The sequence below is a fragment of the Marmota flaviventris genome, chromosome 17 (assembly GCF_047511675.1).
Source record: "Marmota flaviventris isolate mMarFla1 chromosome 17, mMarFla1.hap1, whole genome shotgun sequence".
Lineage (NCBI taxonomy): Eukaryota > Metazoa > Chordata > Mammalia > Rodentia > Sciuridae > Marmota > Marmota flaviventris.
This window is the reverse complement of record NC_092514.1, coordinates 22,617,472-22,640,301: the sequence shown is the minus strand read 5'-3', so window position 1 is coordinate 22,640,301 and position 22,830 is coordinate 22,617,472. Positions and strand designations below refer to the sequence as shown.

Sequence of the window (22,830 nt, the reverse complement as noted above, 5' to 3'; positions counted from 1 at the left end):
AATTGTCTTTTTTTCTTTTTCATATAACCTCTCAAGTTTAAACCCAAAGCAGTCTCTCCCTCCCATATATATGCACTCATCAATTGCATTTACAAAGCCATCTGCTTATGGAGAGTTCAACACTGGGCATAAAAACCATCCAAGGAATCATTTCCAGGCTGGAAAGAGGAAGACAAATCCAATGAAATGCCCCAAACTGAAAACAAGGTAAAATTTATTGCATGTGAAAAGGAGTCACATGGAAGTTAAATGTTGGTCAGGAAGCATGAAAATATACATTTTGCATATCTTCTGTCCTGTTCCAGCAGGGCTCGATCACTCTTCACTCTCATGGACTACCATCTGGAAAGAAAGTGGACACTTTTAATCAAGTCAGGCAGCAGAGACATATTTCATCCTCTCTCCCAGCAAGCATCAGGGAGTTACTTGTTTATCTTGGTGGGACACAAGATACTTTTTGGACCTTGGGAGGATGTACCATTAAGCAATGTGAAGTCACCCTACAGCCTTAGGAACTGGCCATCAAATAGAGCAAGTCCCATACTCTGAATAGTAATCCTCCAACTTGTATAGTGACTACAGACAAGCTCATTTGGCTCTGGAGGGTATTCCTGCAGCAGCCTCTTTTATACCAGCAGGGGGTGCTTGAGAGAGAGCTCACTAGGCACCCCTCATCTCATCCCTTTTATGGATGATATTTTTTGTATTGTCAACTACTGACCTGACTTTAGTGCTCAGCTCAGAGACTTGAAGCAAATTCCTTTTCTTCCAGAGCCTGAGATTCCCCAGCCATAAAGGAAAGGGTTCCCTGCAATCACCAGGGTCAATAGCTTACCCGGCTGGAAGTGAAGTCTCGGGTCTTGGCACGAAGCTTATTGACTTGGGATTCCGCAATATCAGCACGTTCCTCAGCCTCCTCCAACTCATGTTGAGCTTTCCGGAATTTGGTGAGATGAACATTGGCTTGTTCATCCTGAAACCAAAGAGCCCAGCAGGTAAGATCCTCTCTCTGAGCTCCCTGTAGGAACTGGACCAGGCCACCATTGCAAAGCTACCCTCCTCCCTGACTTACAGCCTCCTCGGCCTGCCTCTTGTACGACTTGACTTTCACTTGAAGTTTATCAACCAGATCCTGTAATCTCAGCACATTCTTTCTGTCCTCTTCACTCTAAAAATGACAAAAATGGAATGTTGCTAGAGAAGAGGGAATAGAGATGTACAAGGCCTGGCTAGTTTGCTGGGCTCAAGTGTTTCTTCCTCTATACAGGTGGAGAATCCAAGGTGGCATTTGCACCTTACAGAGAAAATGCCTGTCAGGTTCTCTTTCCACCTACCTGATACGTTAGCTCTTTGACTCGCCGCTCATACTTCCTTAGGCCCTTCACAGACTCGGTGTTCTTTTTCTGCTCCCCTTCCAGCTCAAACTCCAGCTCTCGGATCTGAGGGAGATGGTCAGGAAATTAGTGTGGGGCTGGAGAACGAATGATCAAGAAATTAGTGTGGAGGCTGCTGGGCTCAGCTTTGCCAGAGCTGCTCCTGCAAGTACCCGCGTCTCCAGTTTCTGGATCTGCTTCTTGCCGCCCTTCAGCGCCAGCTGCTCGGCCTCATCCAGCCGGTGCTGCAGGTCCTTCACTGTCTGCTCCAGATTCTTCTTCATCCGCTCCAGGTGGGCGCTGGTGTCCTGCTCCTTCTTCAGCTCCTCAGCCATCATGGCAGCCTGAAAAACAAATCAGACCCACAAAGATGAAGACAAAGCTCAGGGGCCTTGGAGCTGTTGAAACCTGGGTGCCCCAGAGGACCAGAGGCCAGGCTGAAGTCAAAGGATAATAAGTAGGACAATTAGTGAGCATGTCTTCCGCCCTGGAAATACACACACACACACATATAAATACACACACTTTTGTGTGTGTTAATAAATATATATGTGAGAGAGATAAAAACTGTTTAAAATAACCGAGATATAAATAACCTAATAAATGAAACCCACAAGGCCTGGATGGGAAACAGTATCTTCCCTTTCCTGAAACTGAACTCCTTGGGACCTTGTCCCACTCAAGAATTCTTTCTTTCATTATCACTGATATTTATTTTCAAAGGATCCTGAGATTTGAAGAAGACCGATTGAATATCCAGTCTCACAAATTTGGAGATTAAAGGAAGGCGTCTGGAGAATTAAGGTGGTGCTTGAACAAACAGGAAAGCAAAATAGTTTTGAGGTAGTATTCTCCCATCAGGCAGCAGGTGGTGCTATTGGAGCTTCCAGGATATCCAGGAAGTTCAGCTAGACACAGGGGAGAGAAACCTAATAGGACAGTGACAGCAGGAGGCCTTACTCCCATATCTGGAAGAAGTCAGATATTGAAAGAAAGAAAATCATGCCTTTTCACTGAAAAAATAAGCAGGATGTGATCCCTTTCTTTCTTCTTCTTCTTCTTTTTTTTTCCTATGTCCTACTTTTAAATGTTGAGGGGGTAACTGCTGAGTTTGAGGGGAGGTAGGAGTGGTATTGGAGCAACATGTCCACCCTGTGTGTCCTGGGGGAGACTCTGCCTGTCTCAGGGCACTCTCTGGAGATGAGGGAAGACCATAGACTTTAATGATGCACTGTTCTGGTCGCCCTGCGAAACAGGAAAGAGAAGCCTTACATCTGTGATGGCCTTCTTGGCCTTCTCCTCAGCATTTCTGGCATCCCTGCTGGCATCTTCCACCTCGCTTTGGAGCTGGGTGAGGTCTGTCTCCAGCTTTTTCTTGGTATGGATGAGACTGGTGTTCTGCAGCAAGAGGATGGGCGTTACACAGCTGTGTTGGAGGCCGAACCCTCTCACCTTGTCCTCTCTGCCCCTACCTGGGTGTGCAGCAGCTGCACTCTCTCATTGGAATCCAGGAGCTCCTGTTCAGCCAGTTTCCGGGCCCTCTCTGTCTGCTCTAGTGTGGCCCGCAGCTCCTCCACCTCTGCCTGCAACAGGTTGGCTCTGCGCTCCACGATTGCCAGCTGCTCCTTCAGGTCCTCCTGGCCCCGCAGAGCATCATCCAGGTGCAACTGAGTGTCCTAGCCAGAGGGAAAAGGAAAATTCTATTTGAAGTGGAGGTACTAGGACCATGAGCCTTCTATCTTTGAGAATATGAGGACAAGAGAGGTCTCTCCCACCCCCCAAGGTAGCTCTTTCAACCTTCAGCTGTCCCTGGACACTCCTGAGGTGCTTAAGGGTCTCTGCCGCTTGGCGGTTGGCATGGCTCAGCTGGATCTCAATCTCATTCAGGTCTCCCTCCATCTTCTTCTTGATCCTGATGGCTTCATTTCTGCTCCTCACTTCTGCATCCAGGGCACTCTGCATGGTCTCCACTGTCCTCTGGTAGTTCCTCTTCAGCTGCTCAATCTCTTCATCCTTCTCAGCAATCTTTCTATCAATTTCTGATTTCACTTGCGTCAGTTCAAGCTGGATTCGGAGGATCTTGGCTTCTTCATGCTCAAGAGCAGCCTTTAAAAAACAAAAACAAAACGAATGGTATCTATGCCTGTTATAAGTCTGCTCTATGACCTTTGGGGTAACAAAACTTCAGTGGGATATTTCCTAAATTGAACTCTATAATATTCAAAGCTACTTTTAAAAAACCTCGAATTTATCTTCAGTGCAAAAATAGAATAAGGTTCACTGCTATTTAGTTTTGATTATACAATAAAACAATAATAACACTTATTTTAATTTCATGGGTCTGGAGATTGAATCTGGGGGTGGTGAGGAGATTCTACCATTGAGCTACATCCCCAGCCCTTTTTATTTGTGTTTTGAGACAGGGTCTCCCTGAGTTGTTGAGGTTGGCTTTGCTGCCTCACCTCCACCACCATGCCCAACAACAATAACATTTAAATCATCATATTTCCCAGGAGCAGGAAGCACTTTACAAATATTTGAAATTCACCTAAGATTTTATAAAATCTCATTCTTTAAATGTAATGACTTTCTCCAATACATTCAAGATAACTCACAGGTATTATTTCATTCAACCTCAGTTACACTCTTTGACGGGAAAGGGAAAGGCTTTAGGACTGTGATTTTGCAAAGGCAAAAGCCAAGATACAGAATGGGCTCAGCTGGCCTCCCAGGCTCCCCCTCATTGTCTCTGCTGCCGCCTCCCCAGCATTCATGCTCACCTCTGCTTCTTCCAGAGCCAGCTGAATATCAGCCTTTTCCAGCTCCATCTGCTTCCTTGATTTCTCCAGCTCATGGATGGTTTTGCCATTTTCAGCAATTTGCTCTGTGAGATCCGCTATCTCTTCTGCAATGAAATAAGTTTCCATTGTACTTGGACGCCTCTGCACGGGTTGCCAGGCATGCAAAGCACCAACTCAATGCTTTTTTTCACTAGTTTATTAAAATTCTAAGGACTGCTGTTTCCTAGAGATAAGATGTAGCTCAGAGAGACTCAAAAAGAACACTTGGATAGTGAACGCTTTCTGAGGGTGCCTCAATACACATGCGTGCGGGGATCTGAATAATGGAGCCATCCCTATCCAGCACACTGGCTATGGAGTGTGAAGGGAGGCAGTTTCGGACCATCGCAGACTGTTTGGAGCAGCTTACGCTCTAAGTTCTTGTTTTCACGCTTCACAGTTTCCAGTTGATCTAATGCTTCCTCATAGGCATTTTTCAGTTTGAAGAGCTCAGTGCTCAAAGACCGGGACTCCTTCAGAGACGCCTCCAGCTCTGCTTGGCTCTCCTCGCATTTTGTCTTCCACTCAGCTAGCACCTGAAACACCAGGATGGAAGGGATTTCTAAGAGTTCTCCTCCAAGCTTCTTACTAAATATTACCATAATGCAAATAGTCTCAGAGTTAGTACTAAGTTGGTGGTGTCTGGATCCTTCTTGATTATTGGACTAACCAGGATTTCATTCCATCCATTTACTCAAGATAATCCGTAACAATTGCTATCTCCAAAAAGCAAATGGATCTTTTGGGAAGGAATTAGTTAGGCTAAATTGCTTTGTTCCTAATATGAAAATGGCCCTGAACTTCTAAGTGTTTTATTAAAACATTGGTTCAAATCATCCTTATCTGCCATACTGAGAGGGGAAAATTCCAAAAGCCTGTCCTTGGGACCCAAGTTAGAGTACCACATAACAACCATCTTGACACAAGGGGGAAGGAACAAGGCTTGGGGCTGAATGACATTGTAGAAATTGATTCATATCCACTGACAATGTTGGAAAAGGATTTTCACCCCCATCCCATTCCCATTCTGTTTCACAGACAAGGAAACCACATCTTGGTGAAGTTCAGAGACTTTCCCAAGGCCACCCTCCTGGGAATGGGAAGAGTCAGGTATGGGACCCAATCTCATCCTTCCATGCCATTTGAATTCCCCCACATCATGTATTCACCCAAGAAGAAGCTGATCCCACACCTTGTCAAAGTTCCTCTGCTTCTTGTCCAGAGCGGCAGCCAGAGAGTTGGCTCTTTCCACATCAATCATCAGATCCTCAACCTCCCCTTGCAGTCTCTGTTTGGTCTTCTCCAAGGAAGCACATTTAGCATTCACTGCCTCAACTTGTTCCTCAGAATCTTGAAGGCGCTGAGCAAGTTTTTTCCTTAGAGAATATGAAAGAGAAGCAGATGCTATTTAAGTTTCAATCTTCTTGAACATCACTGTTCATCAAGTTGGAATCACTAATCTATGTGATTCAAACACCCAGTGCTTTCATAAGCCCAGGAGAATTCCCTGTCTCAAAATCCGTGATCAATAATCTGTCTTGTCTTTAACCAAGATCAAAGTTGTTTGTCTTAATGAAATGTACTAACAGTAAGTTCCTCTAATGGCACAGCACTATATTCAAAGGCACATGTAACAGGAAAACGTCTAGTAACAAAAACAAATTCATCAAATGTATCCCCAAGGAGTTCTAAAGCATTATGATCACTGAAGGTTTCTAGTTCTTCTAAGGGCAGAGAGTTGCGTACTTGGCCTCCTCCAGCTCCTCCGTGCGCTGGATGGCATCCGTCTCATACTTGGTCCTCCACTGGGCAACCTCACTGTTGGCCTTGGACAGCGCCCTCTGCAGCTCGGCTTTGCCTTCCTGCTCCTCCTCATACTGCTCCCGCAGCAGGTCACAGTCATGGCGGGAGGACTGCAGGGCGTGGGCCAGGGCATTCTTGGCCTGTGGGAGTTAAGAAAGAGCCCCCAGTGGACTTAATCCTATGTGCATCATACAATCTAGGTATGTTCCTGCTAACATCACCTATGGAATAAAGTTGCAGTTTTGTTTGTTTTATCTTATTTGCAGGTAGTATATGAAAATTAGATCAAGGGAGCATCCTTCAGAGGAGATACCTTGCTCTCTTCTTCCAGTTGCCTCTTGAGCTCTTCTATTTGTTGAGTAAATGCTTGCTTGCTCCTGGAAAGTTGGGACACTGTGCTTTCCTTTTCTTCCAGTTGACGACTCAGCTCACCTATATCCAGAAGGAAATATTTTCATGGCATTCATTCATTCACCAAGTTTCTACTGTGTATAAGGCCCTGTACCAAGGTCTGGGGAAAGAATAACAATAAGATGTGGGCTCTTCTTGAAGAAGAAATGGAAAGCATAACCTGATATCATTTTAAACTACTGGAAGATGGGAGTGGCTTCTGTTGATTAAAAAAAAGGTGGGGGGAATAATTGTAAATTGAAGCATTACCAGTGGTTCTTAACAACTCCCATTAAACCTCTCCAGTGGCTGGTATTTCCAGCTGTTTGTTGGTCATAAAGAGGAATATTTTGGATTTATATTTCTAATAATGTGAAGTTAGACTCTTGCGTAAATTAGGTAAGTTCAGGTTTATATCCTTATACAGAAGTCAGAGAAAAAAAGAGGGTGGGAATTTATGACTCCAGAGGTCAACCTAAAGGTTATTGTAGAAGTGACAACTAGCTACACTTCTCATCTCCATTGTCTTGGCTATGGATGCAGCAAAATATGGATGAGCAAAACCTATAATGACAGACCCGTCCTGGGTGGAGCCACATTTTCAATGTAAAAGCCTCAAATAATGTTCCTTTATATTTTTATGACACACCAAGAGCAGTTGGCCCTGTTTCTCTCTTTATTCTCTAAAACACCCGAATGCACATGATGTGCATCAAGAAGCAGAAAGGCCATGAGTCTTGGTTTCTCGTCCTATTTCTGCCAATGAGATTTCAGCTGAAGCAAGTTGATCCTAATTGTGACAGAGCTTAAACAAGGTGATATTTTGAGTCCCTTCTTATTCTCTCTGGTTTTCACCGAACTCAGTGCTCTCTTCCTTTAGGAAACTGTAGATGGCCCCCTTTGTAGGTTATTTTGATTACTTCTCTCTTGAAAATGTTCTTTCCTAGAGACTCTCCCTCAGACACGCACACTGTTCTAGGCGCCGTTGTGTTTTCGCCCTTTTGGTTTCCTGCACATCGCTCACCTGCCTCAGTCTGAAGCCGAGACTTCTGTGTGGTCAACTCGTTCAAGCTCCTCTGAATCTCCTCATTCTTGCCCCTGGCCTCGCTTAACTGATCCTCCAGAGTTCGACATATCTTTTCCAGATTGGCCTGAATGAAGTATTGGGAAAGGGAGAGAAGGCGGGCAGAGGTCAGGTATGAAGGGTCCCAGGTGCAACGTGTCTCCCTTACGTGTCTCCCACCCTAGCCAGGCACCTTAGACTTGGACACACTCTCCACACTGCTGGAGAGGTCGTCGATCTCGAGCTTGAACTCGCTCTTCTCCTTCTCCAGCTTCTGCTTGACCCGCTGCAGGTTGTCAATCTGCTCCCCGAGCTCCGCCGCGCTGTCCGCGTGTTTCTTCCTCAGCGTGGCCACCATGGCTTCGTGCTGCAGGGTAGCCTCCTCCAGGTCCCTGCGCAGCTTCAGGAACTCCGCCTCCCGCTTCTTGTTCAGCTCGATCTGCGTGGAGGTGACTCCGCCCGCCTCCTCCAGCCGCTCGCTCAGCTCCTCCAGTTCCCGGGCGTAGTCACTGCGCTGTTTCTCCGTCTTGGCGCGGGTCGCTCTCTCCGCCTCAATTTCTTCTTCCAGCTCCTCTATGCGTGCCTGTACAGAGCGAGCAGCCAGTCACTCACTCCTCCAGAGTAACCAACTCACAGGGTCACTGTCCACAGCAGCTAAGATATGAAATCAACCTAAGAGCCCATCCACGAATGAATGAATAAAGAAAAAGTGGTACATATACACAATGGGATTTTGTTCAGCCATACAAAGAATGAAATCCTATCATTTGCAGTTAATAAGATAGAACTGGAAGACAACATGTTTGGTGAAATAAGTCAGGCACAGAAAAGCAAGTATCACGTGTTCTCATATGTGGAGGTTGAAAAAAATGTGGAATAGTGATTACTAGAGGTTGAAAAGGATTGGAGGTTGTATAAAGGCAGGCTGAATTTGATCAATGCATGCCTTATGCATGCATTGAAATATCACATTGAAGTCAATGTGTACATATTAAGTAATGCATGTTAATAAAAATAAAAGAATAGGTTAGCTTCCATTCCTATCAGACAAATCTGTTTATGGATTTTCCCCAAGAAATAGGAATATTGATAAGTTTTCTTTCAATGGCTTTTTCCTTTACCAGCATGGTCATTACCCCCGCAGTGACCAACCCAGGATATTTTCTACTCAACTGAATGTTGGTCCAAATAATTGTGAATTTATTATAAGTTAAGAAAATCACTGTGCATCCCTGCGGAGTCAGCTGGCAGGAAAGGAACCTGTGAGAAAGGCAGCCTCATTGTCCTGCCCATTTGTTCTAAATGGCTTAGAGCTCCAGCACACTGAGTGAGTGACACCACACGTGAAAGAGAAATCCAAAGGCCTCCTACCTGTAACTCTTTGATCTTCTTCTGGAACTGGAGGCCCAGAGTCTGTTCATCTTCTACTTTGCTTTGTAGTTGACTATATTCAAAATCTTTCCTGGGGAGGGAAGTGTACACTGTATGAAAACAGAATCCCCAGTAACTTATAAACTTGAGAGCAGTGGTTTTAGGACCTACTTCTTGAGCCTTTCATCCAACTGTTGCTTATCATTCTCCAGATCTAATATAGACTCTTGGGCAAGCTTCAGGTCTCCCTCCAGCTTCCTTTTGTTCCTCTCCAAGTCTACTCGGAGCTTCTTTTCTTGCTCTAGAGAACTTTCCAGCTAAAAAAAGGCACCATTTCCTTTTAGGGAACAAAGGCTTTGCAAGAGGACCCCTGGGTGCTCTTTCAGCCCTGAAGGAGTCCTGATGAACACTGTTTACTTACATCATCCACTTGCTGTTCCAGTTTGCTCTTGATTTTGCTCAAAGAATTGACTTTGTCCTCCTCTGCCTGCAGGTCATCCAGGGTCTGCTGGTGGGCCTCTTGCAGGGCCTTCTTCTCTCTGGTTAACTTTGCAATTGTTTCATCTAACCCTGCCAGTTCCTCAGTAAGGTTTTTAACCTAAGAAGAAGTCACAAGCAATTATAAAAAGAAATAAAGTCTAGTTTGCAATGACTGCATCAAACAAGAAAGACCCATCAGGACAGTACCTTGTTCTCGGTGGCATGCTTCTCCTTTTCAACCTTGGCCAGTGTCAGCTCAAGGTCATCAATGTCTTTCTTCAGTTCTGAGCATTCATCTTCCAGTTTCCTCTTCTTGGCGGTCAGCTCAGCGTTGATCTCTTCCTCATCCTCAGCTCTCTCGGTCACCTCTTTGATCTTGGCCTCAAGCTGGAATTTGGCTTTGATCAGCTGGTCGCATCTTTCCTCAGCATCCAGCAAGTTTTCACTTTCCTTTAAAAAACAACAACAAAAAAAAATCACAATTTCCTTGAATGAGATAAGGTTTGTGATGATCCAGTGTTTTTGTTCTATATGAAATCCTTTATAGAGCATCCCAACACAAAATTTTTTAAAAATCCCACAAATAATCCAGCTTTCCTAAATACATAAACAAATCTAGAAGGATTTTTTTAAAAAAAAGAAAGAAAGAAAAGATTTCTAAAACACATACAGCTTGTACTTGGAGCTGCAGGTCATTCTTCTCTTGTACCAGAGTCACCAGTTTTTCTTCTAGCTCCTTCCTTTTTGCCTCTGACTTGGCCAGTTCATCCTTGGTTTTCTGAAACTCTTCCTTCATGGTAGCCATCTCCTTCTCAGTCTCCGCACTCTTGAGGAGGGGCTTGATCTTGAAGAAGAGTTTCATCCAGGGCCAGTGCTTGACATTCATGAAGGAGCGAATGTTATACTGGATGCAGAAGATGGACTCCCTAAAAAACACGACATTGTTCATTCCTAAGGGAGACTCCCTCTCTCCCCAGAGAGTGCACATTTGAACAAAGACCCTGCTCTACCTCCTCTGCACCATCTTCTGGAACTCCACACGCATGAGAAATCCTCTGCACACAGCTTGTGTCCTGGTGATCAGTTTGGCCAGGCGGTCATCCCGCATCTCTTCCAGGGTTCCCAGTAAGCCTGCCTTGAAAAATACCTTAGAGGGGAGAAGAGTGACATTAGTCAGTTGTCTGGAGACGTTAACAAGACAAATAGGCCAGCATCTGTCAGAATTGAGGCATTACCTTGGTATGTCCAAATTTGTACTGTGTGTGGTCAATATCAATGGAGGCCAAGAGTTTTTCGCAAGCTTTCTTGCTGTCGATGAATTGGCCCTCTGGGATTGCACTGGCATTCAGCACTCGATATCTGCCATTGTAGACACAGAATTAATTATAAGCTGTTGACAAAGACAAAAACCCTGGAGACCAGCAACTCTAGGCCTCTCTTCCTAAAGGCCAGAAGACCAAGTTCACAAGAGTTAAAAAAAAAAAAAAAAAAAGAAAGAAAAGAAAAGAAAACCAAACTGGACCATAGTCTCACTGCTAACTAGCCTGAATCTAGACCTTGGGACCTTTAGGCCCTGTTGTTTTTTTTTTTTCCATTCTGTGTATCAGATCAGTCCCAGAGAAAAACACGGAAGAAACAAGTATAGTTTGTCTTGACTGAGTGACAGGTTATTTATTTTATATGAAAGCCTACAACTGTTCTTTTGAAATGCTTTTTTTTCATGCCAATATTTCTCTAAAATTCTAGTCTTTGTATATCTCATTAAGAAGCATATACAATATTTTTATCGCATACCTTTGCTTAAAATCCCCATAGAGAATCCTATTTGGGAATCCTTTCCTGCAGATACGGATGCCTTCCAGCACACCATTACACCGCAGCTGGTGCAGGACCAGGCTGTGTTCCATAGCCCCTGAGAGCAGAAGCAAGACACATCAGCTTCACACAGAATTTCTCGCAAACTGAGCACCTTCTAGAGAGCCATCAGGTGCCTCACCTGGGGTCTTGGTTTCGTTGGGAATTATACAGCGCACAAAGTGAGGGTGAGTAGTTCTTAAATTTGACATCAGCTTGTTCAGGTTTTCCTAAAAGGAAAAGATCAATTTAACGGCTTTTACAAAGACACAGATATGTTGCGATGAAAAATAAGTTAGGTATATAAATTTATCATGAATTCCAAAGAATAGTAAAATGAACCCTCTCCTTTAATGGTCCTATGTCTAGAGGTTTAGGAAAATAACTGATTCACAGGTTAAACATTCCTAACCTGAGAGTCTGAAATCCAAAATTCTTCAAAGTCTAAAACTTTATGAGTGCTGACATGACACCACAAGAGGAAAATTCCACACCTGACCTCATGTGATGGGTCATAAGGAAAATGCAGGTGCACTACAAATATTACATAAAGTCATCTTCAGGTTATATGTGTAAAATATATATGGAACATATATGAATTCTACATTTAGACTTGGGTCCCATCCCCAAGAAATCTCCTGTGCATAAGAAATATTCCAATGTCTAAAATCTGAAACACTTCTGGTCCCAAGTATTTTAGATATGGGGAACTCAACCTGTCAGTCTTTTACCTCCCAGTGAGCCAGAGTATAAAATGGTTTCTGAAATCAACTTTGGACCTGTGTCCTGCTCCTGCCACAGCATGGGCTGCTATTACTGTTGCCTAAAGGTGAGTTGGAGAGTTGGTGCTGGGAACTCTCCTCCCTGGCCAGCCAACTCAGCCAAAATGCAGTACAATTGACAATGAAATTTTAGCCCCACATAAAAATAATAAAAATTGTCTTTCAAAAAGAAAAGGAAAGAAATTTTGGCTCCATATTTGTTCCACCTCATGTATGTATGATCATATTATCCCTCGACCTCAGTGAAGTGATTAGTTTCAGACAGTATTACTATTCTAAAATAAACTCAGGATAGAATCTCTCTCCATTTCTCATTTTGATGTAACTTAAGTGAACCAGAAGCAAATAAACTTGTATTTTTCATACCCTGAAAAGTGCAGAGACAGTTTGGAAGGAAGAACCCTTTTTCTTTGCAACTTTCTTCTTCCCACTGTCAGCTGAAAGAAACAAGAGGGCAGGTGCTGTTGGATCTACAAAGTCTACTGGGTCCTGTGGAACAAAGGGAAGGAGATCATGTGAGGACAAGACCCTCACTGTTTCTGGAGTTTCTTACCATCCGCAGTAGCGAAGGTGGCATAGAGGTGTGCCAGGAGCCTGTTGGAGGACTTCTGGTACAGCCCCACCACAGTCTCGTTCAGGGGGTCTTTGTTCTTCTCCAGCCAGCCCGAGACACTGTAGTCCACAGTGCCTGCGTAGTGGATCAGTGAGAAGTGGGCCTCAGCCCTGCCTTTGACCACCTTGGGCTTCTGGAAGTTGCTGGACTTGCCCAGGTGCTGGTCATACAGCTTGTTCTTGAAGGAGGTATCTGTTGCCTTGGGGAACATGCACTCCTCTTCCAGGATGGAGAAGATGCCCAGTGGCTAGATTTAAGACAAGGCAAAAAGGCATCTGGGTAAATGTGAAAAGCAGAGTACATGGGCAGAAGGGACCGAGTAGACAGAGGAGGTTACCTTCTCAATGAGCTCAATGCAGGCAGCCAGGTCCATCCCAAAGTCAATGAAGGTCCACTCGATGCCTTCCTTCTTGTACTCCTCCTGCTCCAGCACGAACATGTGGTGGTTGAAAAACTGTTGCAGTTTCTCGTTGGTGAAGTTGATGCACAGCTGCTCCAGGCTATTATACTGATACCAAAATATAACATTCATTTGAAAAATTAGTCTACTTTCAAAAGCAGAGACCCACTAGCATTTCTGCCTACTGCCTTGGGCCTCCCCTGTTCATTCATCCTTTCAGAGCCAGTCACATTCTTCCAGGCTTTGACCACCTCTTCTCCATGGAGTCTGACCTCCAAACATCCAACTAGAAGCTGTTTCTCCTTCTCCTGAGCTCCCATAGTCTGAGCGTCTCTTGTGCACTTTGTCTTGTGCTAACTCTTCTGTGCACCTTATTGACTTGCGCTTTCCCTCAACTACAACCACAAGCTCGGCTTTTTCTTTTTCTCCTGCATGTCTAGTGCTGTCTAGAGACTAAATACACACTTTGATAATCTGTATGCTTTTCTCATGGACGCAGTAGAACAATTATACAAAAATATTACATGATTGACTTACTACTCTCAAATTGTATCTTTGTCTTTCTGGCTTTCCCTAAGTCACTGATAGCATTTTTGTTTGTTTGTTTGTGTTAAACTATTTGGCGATGTCCTTTAAAATTCCACTTTACAGAAGTCTTTGCCTCTCAAAATGACACAAACCCTCCCAAGATGGTCCCTTTTTTTTTTTTTTTAACCTGATTCACTCTATCTAGCTTTTCTACAAAATAAACACTTTGACATCTTCCCTTTAGGATTATGAAAAACAAGTCCCCCATACAAACATGTATAAAAGGAAGAGTACAAATCATACAAACCTCAAAGATTTCAAAGCCTGCAATGTCCAAAACCCCAATGAAGTGTTGTCTCGGGAGCTTGGTGTCCAGTTGCTGGTTGATGCGAGTGACCATCCATAAGAACAACTTTTCATAAACTGATTTGGAAAGGGCATTCACAGCATGATGGACCTGTGGGGGTGGGGAAGATCAGCTAATAAGTAGGAAGATAGTGACCATAAGGGACTTTGGTCCCTTTCTGGCCTTGAGCCAGTACCTTACCTGATCCACAGTTTGACCTTTGGTAACATACTCATTCCCAACTTTCACTCTGGGGAAGCACAAGGCTTTCAGGAGATCCGAGGAGTTCAGGCCCATCAAGTAGGCTGTTTTGTCAGCCACTGTAAAGAAAAGAAAGCTAATGTTCAGCAAGGTAGAAGAGACTCTGAAAATCATGCAGTGGTTCAAAGCTTGGCTGAGCTCATCTTGGTATGTCTTACATTCCATAACATTGAGCTGCTTAGGTGGGGAAGTCAGAGAATATGATGGGGATTTTCTGAAAAGGCAGACTTAGGTTCCAGAAAGCCCTGGTTACTTCTCATTGCACCTGAAACAGGACTATTCTAGGGATTCTGCTAGAGTGGGAGGTGATGGTGCTTATAGGCATCTGAGGCCCAGAAAAGGGTCATGACCCTTCTAGGTAGAAAAAGTATTAACTGATTTCAAGAGAAACATCAAATGGTGAACAACCTACCAGTTCTGGCCTATGGTCTGCTGTGGGGATTTTGTACCTTCTGTGCCGTCTGGCTCCGCTTGCTCCTCTCGCTGCTTCTGCTTGAACTTCATGTTCCCATAATGCAATACAGCCCCTGTCAGCTTGTAGAGTCCAGATTTCTCTTCGGGGGTGAAGCCCAGGATGTCAATGGCACTCTGGCATGGAAAGAACAGCCTGTCAGTCCATTGCCCCAGTGATGGAGGAGGAATTCACCACGTTTTCCATCTCTCCCACTTACATCTGTAGCCAACAACTCCTCAGCATCATCGATACTATCCACCAGGATTTCACCCTGGCTGATGAATGGGTAGTCATAAGGGTTGGTCGTAATGAGAAGCAGCTCTGAAATGATAAGTAGTTTGAGGAGATGCAAGAAAATATCACCTTGTGGGTTTGAGCTCTTGCATCCTGGCCTAGGACTTTAATTGCTGGAGCCAAATTAAATGTAGAGTTAGTAACCTCTAGACAGCTTCACAATATTAAGGCTATGACTAAAAACATAGTCCAAGGGAGACTTTGCAGTCTCTCAATGCTACATAGATAAAGAACTCTCAGAATGCAGCTCAGTGGTAGAGCACTTGCCTACCATGCTTGAGGCCCTGGGTTTCTATCCCCAGCATTGAAAAAAAAAAAAAAAAACCCTTAGAGAGAATATTTAAATTTTCTTACTTCAAATATGACAGAGATGCATGTCAATGTAGGTTAAGGAAAGCTAATAGGGAAAACTGGCTGAGGGAGGGTCAGGACAGGAGGCTACCCTGCCTGTGGGAAGTACAGGTTGTTTGGTATAATCATAGCCTTTTAAAAAATTTGTTGAAAAGCTGCTGACCAGAGGCTGAGCAGACACAGCCAGAGAGCAGAGAAGACAGTGTGCACGGATGCCTCTGTTAGGTACAGAACAAGGAGCAGAGTGATTCTCCACACAGGCTGCTGCATGGGCCTCACATTTGATGAGAGGTTGGTTTCTGTGCCAGAACACAAGGGGGCGCTCAAGGACAATTAAATGCTTAGTTATTTAGAAGGTTTTGATAAACCAGGGCTGAATCCAATAGTGATTTGATCTTGTTACTGACTCTCTGATTATGTTTTTCACATTGGCATGTCGTTGCCCAAACAGCCACATGATGGGCCTAAAATAAATGTCCTTCACTGGACAAATGTCCTTCATTGCCACCTATGGACAGATTACAGCTCTCCACGGTGTAGTGATTCACAACCCCTGGTGCATGAAGACCAAGGCAGCCAGTAACTCCCTTACCTATGAGCTCAGGCTTCTTGTTGGAAAGAATCTGGTAGAAGATATGGTAGCTTCTCTCAGCCTTCAGCTGAAAGGTGACTCTTGATTTTTCCAGCAGATCTGGAACACAAACAAAGCCCTGGCTTCCAAAGTGATCCCCAATTGCTGAGACCTCATCTGATCCCAGTGTATCTACTTACAAGTTTCAATGTCTGCCGAGGCCAGCTTTCCAGTGGTACCAAAATGGATTCGAATGAATTTTCCCTGCAGGGGGAAAGAGAGACCTGATCCTACCATGGCCCCAATGACTCCACCTGGTTTCCAGGGCAGTATGAATGGGAGCCTTCCCCCTGTAGTTTGAACCTTTCCCCGCTTCTCCTTTCTTCTCTTTCCAGTAATGGTGTGGCTCTGTTGCTCCTGTTCCTCATGGCCTGTGCTCCCCCATCCCTTGCACATATTTAGACAACAAAGCAACTAGACTAATTTTTTCAGCATGTGCATCAAACCATATCACTTCCCTGCTTACAGGATCCTTCAGGAGCTTCCTGTTGTACTAGGAGTAGATTCCAAATAACTTCTTGTGGCCTATGTCCTCCTCCATGACCAGGTCACTTCTTCCCTCTTGCCTGTCTCATGCAACCTGCCCCCTTACCTCACAGACTCTCGTTAGGTCCCTTCCCCAGGCCCTTTCCACCTCAGGGATTGTGTGCTTCTCTTCCCTTCATCCTGATGACTTTAAAGCCTGGCTCCTTTTCATCCTGCAGATCTTGGTTCATGTGCCAAAGAACTGCCCCTTAGAGAGGCTTTACCTACCAACCCCATCTAAAGGACATCTGGCCCCCAGTTATTCTATCACATGCCCTGTTTATTGAAGTTCATGTGAAAGTATCTTATTTGTCACATCCTCTCACTGTTGCTCTCCACTGGTCTCTAAACTCCCTGGGACAGGCATCTTTCCTGTCTTGTAATCTACAAATAAGATTCAATTGCAACCAACTCAGGCTTACAAAGCGGGAGGAGTTGTCATTCCTCACAGTCTTGGCGTTCCCAAAGGCCTCCAGCAGCGGGTTGGCACTGATGATTTGATCTTCCAGAGTGCCCTGATAAAGAAATCAAGGGAGGAAGGAAGATTTATTTTTAAACCATAAACATGACAATTAAAACTTCTCACCAGTTCTGTTTCTCCTGCCTGGCAGCTCTGGTGAGGCCTGTCCCTCCCTCCCTGACTTTCCAATTTGGGGACCAACCAAATCAGCAGCATGCCCTTCTCAAAGCACTTTTATCATCCCATCTTATTTGACACTAGCTGGGTCTCCTGATTGGACATTACTTGAACACTTGATTCTCCAGTTCATTTAGATTGTCTGTATTCATTTCATACTGTGGCTACACATTTGAGTTCAAAAGCAAATATGGACTATTGCTCTCTCCAGTTGGTATCTGATTCTACCCTTAAGGACAGGCATCCTGAGCTGCCCCCAATTTCATCTTTCTTAGTTAAGGCTTGAAGCCTTATTTCTGAAGAAATCACAGAATCTGGTCCTGTGAGATCTAACATACTGGGTTGTCTAAGATGATCACTTATCCTTCAAGATTTTATATCCTAGCCTGCCTTCCTTTCCTTGCGGAGGGAAATGTGATGACACTTAGCCTCCTAATTCTGAAGTTAAGACAGAGGTTAGAAGTACAAGCTGAACAAGCCTTTCTCCCCTCCATACTTTCATTTTGGAGTCCTTCTTCTTGGCGAGGTCTCCAGTAGCTGCAATTGTTGCAAAGTACTGGATGACCCGTTTGGTGTTCACAGTCTTTCCTGCCCCGGATTCTCCGCTATTCAGGGCGATCAAAAGACAGAGAAAGGAGAAAAAAGAAGAAGAAATAAGTCCTGTTAAATGTATAAACAGATGTCACTCATCTGGACAGCCTGAACCACATCTAATATACACCTATCAAACAAACCTGAGAGACTACTAAAGAGAGACAGAGCCCCGGGGTCTTATGCATGCTTTTGTGCCCATCCCAAACCTATCTGTTCACTGTAGACTTTGCTCCAAACACTTTTTAATGAACAGAATAAAGCAAGTAACACCTTTGGCCACAGCTATGAAACCAGTCTATTCCTTGAATACTTACGTGATCAGAATGGACTGGTTTTCACGATCTGCCAAAGGAAAAATAAATCAGAGTTGATGGCAATATAAAAAAGAGCTCCCTAATTCCATCTATCTCTCAAGCAGTCCGTTAAATTGTGCAATGTCAGTTTCATGTGGTTTAAGTTAGGGAGAACTTGATTTAGGCAATGCCATTTTGAAACATATCCTCCACCTTAGAACAACTGTCACCCTGTGTTTACTGTGACCCAGAACAACAGTCAGCCTGATCTAAACCCCAGACAATAATATCCTATGATGAGAATTGTGCCCTGGAACTGAAATCTTAAGAAACATCCAGTTTGACATGGAACAGTGGCCAGCACAAAGAATGATGGTGATGATCACAAGAACCCTTCTCTGACAACCTGGACACCTGGCCCCCAGTTATTCTGTCACATGCCCTGTTTACCTCTCATTGTTGCTCCACTCCAGTGGAGCAGTGGCCAAACTGCAAAATTTCCCCCACCCCTTCCCTCCCCTATAACTTCCTGAGGCTTTAAGTGGAAGACGGGTGTCAGCTTCTGCCAGAACCCCCCTCTGCAAGTTTGTCTGGAATAAACCTGTGTTGCTGTGAGCAGTTTCTCCTATCTCTCTGCATTTCCTTTGTTTGTTTCTTCCCTTATATTAACCAGTTCTTGTAAACGTGTCCTGGCCTGCAAGGCCCTAAATGGTCTGACCTCTTTGCACTCCTCCCCCTCCCGTCCTTGTGCTGGACACCAGAGGGGGCAGGTCCAGGACTGAGGGACAGCTGCCCTGAGCCTGTCCAGTGCAGGCTTCGCCCTCCTGCCCCTTCCTCTGGTGCTCACCAGTCAGCATGAACTGATAGGCGTTGTCAGAGATGGAGAAGATGTGGGGCGGGGCCTCCTGGCGCTTTTTGCCCCGGTAGCCATTCACCACCTCAGGGTTGTACACCGGCAGCCGCTTGTAGGGGTTGACGGTGACACAGAAGAGTCCCGAGTAGGTCTGTGGGGGAAACCATATACGTATGTATCCATGTGTATGTATATTAAAAACTTTTGCCTTTGTTGTTATTTGTGTTTCTTTCTGATAAACTCATAATGGAGAGAAGACATGGCTTCTACTTATAGATGAGGTAACTGAGTCTCAGGGAGGAGGGTGGCTGGACCTCATGCAGAAAGTGACAATGCCAATCCCACCATGGCCTCATCTCTCCTGCTCTGCCAGCTCTCTGTCTTCCTCCCCACCTTCCTGCCAGCAACCCCTCTTCTTCCTACCCCCTTCATCTCTTGCTTTCTCATCTTTTTTTTTCATTTCCCCTCAACAGCTGGTCAAACACAAATCTTTCAAGATCTTGTCACCCACACAAATGTCTCCACCTCCCGTTCCCTCTTCCCCTCATGTCAAATGTCCCAGGAAAGCCACGACGCCCATCACCACTGACATAGATCATCCAGGACGTGTAGCGGTCCTTAAGGTTGTACAGCACTGCAGGCTCATTCAGGTGAGTGAGCATGGCCATGTCCTCGATCTTGTCAAACTTGGGGGGGTTCATTGCATACACATCCTCCGGTTTCACCACCAGGGTCTGAAAGAGGAAGAGTTCTGGTGCTTAATATTGTTTGTGCATTGCTGCTGCAGGTGTCCATCTCCTATAAAGACTGGCGTAGAGACAGCAGGAGGGACATTGGGGAACACCTGAGTGACAGCAAAGGAAGACAAGGCTACTGGGCGGCTATGATGCTGATGGTAGAATATGCTTTGTTTCTGTTACTTGAAGACTTTTTCCCTTTTCTGCTTTGATGGGCCTGGAGTGAGGGAACAATAACAGAAATGAGACTAGAGGATCTCTGTGCAGGATGTGGGGACTGAGGGCAGGAGTGGGAGCCAACAGGAACTGTTCAGCTCTGCAGTGCTCACTATGCCAAAACCTAGCTCCAGCAACTGAGGGGAGTTTTCCTACCTACTCAGAGAAAAATGGCATGTCCATAGGGCAGTCCTGAGGCAGGGAGAGAAGACAGAGAGGGAGGTGGCATTGGATCCCCAGGTCAGTGGCCTCTGAGTTAGCCAAGATTTGGAGTGCTCTGAAGGCAGCTGTCCAGCCCCCTGACCCCACACCTTTCCCCCTTTACCACCCTCCCTGCACATGCTCATAAAAGTCCTGCAGCCCCACTTTACCCCTCCGGGCCCTTCTGCAAACAGAGGATTATGAGCTGGGGGAGGGGACCACAAGGCAAATGCCCTGTAATGTCTTTGCACTCCTCTCAGAAAGCAGAACCTCTTCCCCAAAGCCCTCAGGCTTCAGGGGGGCAGAGCCTCAGGCACCCATGGCGCGAGCTGTCTTCCTCTCCTCATCCTGCCCCTACCTTCTTTCTTTATGTGACCACCCTCTGAAAATGGCCAGTTTTCCTGCTCCTGTCTCCAGACAGTGTGAGTGGAAGCCTGCCTTTTCCCTGCCTCCGAGCAGGAATTCATCCACACCATTCAGGACCATCCATCCTCCTTGTACAAGGCTTCTTAGATGGTCCTAGATTATCATTCATGAAATCTAGCTCCTCATGTTCCCGTTTTATAAGCCCATTCTTAGCTTCTTTATCCGAAATATGTAGACAGCCACCTTTGGGGGCTTCAATGCCTGGTAGCACTAGAGGATAAATTTCAATGCCCTTTTCCTTCATCCAACTCAATGACGTCATCGCCTTTACTTGTCTCTCGGATTTTATTTTTCCTCTCTCCTTCCTTTCTTCTCCCTCCCTCACCCCTCTTCTATCTGTCTCTTACTCTTTGACTTTTCTTGGAACATTTGCAGATTCTTATGTTCAAGATTACAGAAAATAGAACGTCCAAATCCAGAATTTCTCCCAGCATTCATTCCCACAGTGGCTTGGAACAGATTATAGTGAACCACAATGCTCATCGCATTTCTGATCCAGGCAGGCAGCTAGTTCATACTGAGCTTATGATCCACTAGCATCCCTTATGTATTTTCCGTATGTCCTCTGTTAGATGGCCATTGCTAGAATTAGAGAGAAACCTAGACTGCCACAGGAGAATATTCTAAAAGCGTTCCTCCTAGTATTGGACTCCCAACTCCATACCCTTGAGACACATGAAGCTGATCCCCTCTGGCCCAGAGCACGTGAACATTGATAAAAGCACCTGAAAGCTAATTGCTTTGATCTACCACAAGTGGGACTCTTTTCCCACCCTGCAACCTGAGGCCAGTACTGCCTTGCTTTCTCTGAGGACACCCATGAAGTCTAAATCCATTTCCTATGAGGCATCCCAGAGCCTCATCTGGAAGTGGCTGGAGGTAGGATGGGGGCATATTCAAGGTAACATGAGGAACAGAAGGCCAGTTGCCCACAAAGGGAGTGTACAAGTCTTACCCGGTGGTCATCAGTTTCCACAGTGACCTTCCCATCTTGGGTACTCTTAATTTTGCCTTTGGCATATTCGTACTTTGAATCAACCACAAAGCAGTAGGTTTTGGCATCAAAAGGTTGGTTCTGAGCCTCGATCCTCTCCTTTTCTGACTTCCGGAGGAAAGGAGCGGCAACGCCGAACACTTCCATTTCAGAGTCACTACTCATGATGTCAGCTGCAAGGCAAATCCACCCATGGCTCAGCTGCCTCCAGGTCCAGGCACCAGGCAGCTCCCCACCTGACCCTCAAATGGGATTCCCCCAAGAACAAGGCTGTCTTCATGCCTGATGGAGCTCCACTCAAAGCCTTTAGGCTGGGAAAATCAAATTGGCACATATTTATTGAGTAGCTACTGCATGCAAAAATCATAGACCTTATTTAATCCCAACTACTTAGTTCTCTCCATTTACTGAATGGGTCCTAGAGATGAGCACTACTCTCTAGACCTTATTTTCCTCTTCTGAAATACCCGCGTGTGGCAGAGGGAATATTTAAAAATAAACACCATGGAGAAACAAAGTCATTCGTCAAAGAGAGTGTGCAGCTCCTTCAGTGGCTAAGAATAGAAGTGAGTCTTTGCCTACAGCCCCTGTGTGGAAGGTCACAGTGCTGCCACCTTTCTGGACTCTGTACCTCATCTCTCCTGCCTAAGCTTTGTAGCTTCAGAGGGCCACTGGGAAGAGGGAGTAATGGGTAACCTGGAACCACCCAGAAACTTTCAGTAGCCAAGAGACATGGCTGATTCTTACCTGAGAGTCACACCCGCAGGAGGACAGCAGAAGGCAGCAGCAGCCGTGGAACTATGGACCTGTGACAGTGCACACACAGAGGAGCTTAGGTACGGTTGGGACTGCCTGGTATGGTTCTGTTTGGAATCAGCTCTTGATGGGAGTTAACTACTAAGAATAAAGGACAAGAAATTAAAAAAGAAAAGAAAGCATTAGCCCAGAGGTGAGCTGGAGGAATGGATAGGGATGACCCACAAGGAGGCCATTGAGGAAGGAAAGCCCCCACTATCCAGCAGTCCAGCTCCCCTAGTTCATTCTGGCACCTTCTTCAGTCTGCAATGTCTTCCATTTAGAAGCAGGAATTGGGACAGAGCCCTTGATAAAATGCTTGTAGTAACAGGCTTCCTTGTTATCTGCAAATGGAAGAAATCTCTGAAATTGGCTTATTTACACCTGGTGGTCATAGTGCGATCCTCAGGGAAGAGACGCTTGACAGGTGTACAGCCCAAGTAGGGAAGACACTGGCCCAGTTCCTCTATCAGAGAGGCAACAGGAGAACATCAGCCCATGGACAGACTCACGGGGGTCCATGGGGATCCTGCCCACGAAGGCACTCGAGGAGGACAGGAAGAATGGGAGGAGGAGAGAGCCCCAACTTTGGTGAGGTGTTGGAGGCAGAGCATGGCTAAGCATTTGGGCCCAGGGAGATTTAACTCTACATCTAAACAATTCTGTGGAAACACTGGGGAGGAAAAGTGAGGGCCACCATATAAAAGCCAGGCAGGGCCACAGCA

At 45.4% G+C, this 22,830-nt stretch overlaps 1 protein-coding gene across 1 annotated transcript; it reads right to left on the bottom strand.

The window, feature by feature from the left end:
- Positions 1-293: 293 nt before the first annotated feature.
- LOC114101732 (myosin-3) lies at positions 294-21,475 on the bottom strand. Its single transcript, XM_027946854.2, has 39 exons — positions 21,272-21,475; positions 19,327-19,470; positions 18,731-18,887; positions 17,905-17,932; positions 17,493-17,601; positions 16,782-16,874; positions 15,975-16,038; positions 15,796-15,894; positions 14,776-14,879; positions 14,554-14,692; positions 14,045-14,163; positions 13,805-13,954; positions 12,907-13,077; positions 12,510-12,816; positions 12,323-12,393; positions 11,317-11,404; positions 11,115-11,232; positions 10,556-10,679; positions 10,331-10,467; positions 9,991-10,246; positions 9,528-9,770; positions 9,262-9,438; positions 9,012-9,157; positions 8,841-8,931; positions 7,663-8,052; positions 7,431-7,557; positions 6,330-6,448; positions 5,960-6,156; positions 5,406-5,589; positions 4,584-4,749; positions 4,154-4,278; positions 3,171-3,479; positions 2,846-3,049; positions 2,646-2,771; positions 1,547-1,717; positions 1,335-1,439; positions 1,073-1,168; positions 836-973; positions 294-342 (listed from the first exon to the last, which is right to left on the bottom strand). The coding sequence occupies exons 1-39, from the start codon at positions 21,473-21,475 to the stop codon at positions 316-318; spliced, it is 5,823 nt and encodes a 1,940-aa protein (XP_027802655.1). The 3' UTR covers positions 294-315.
- Positions 21,476-22,830: the final 1,355 nt, after the last annotated feature.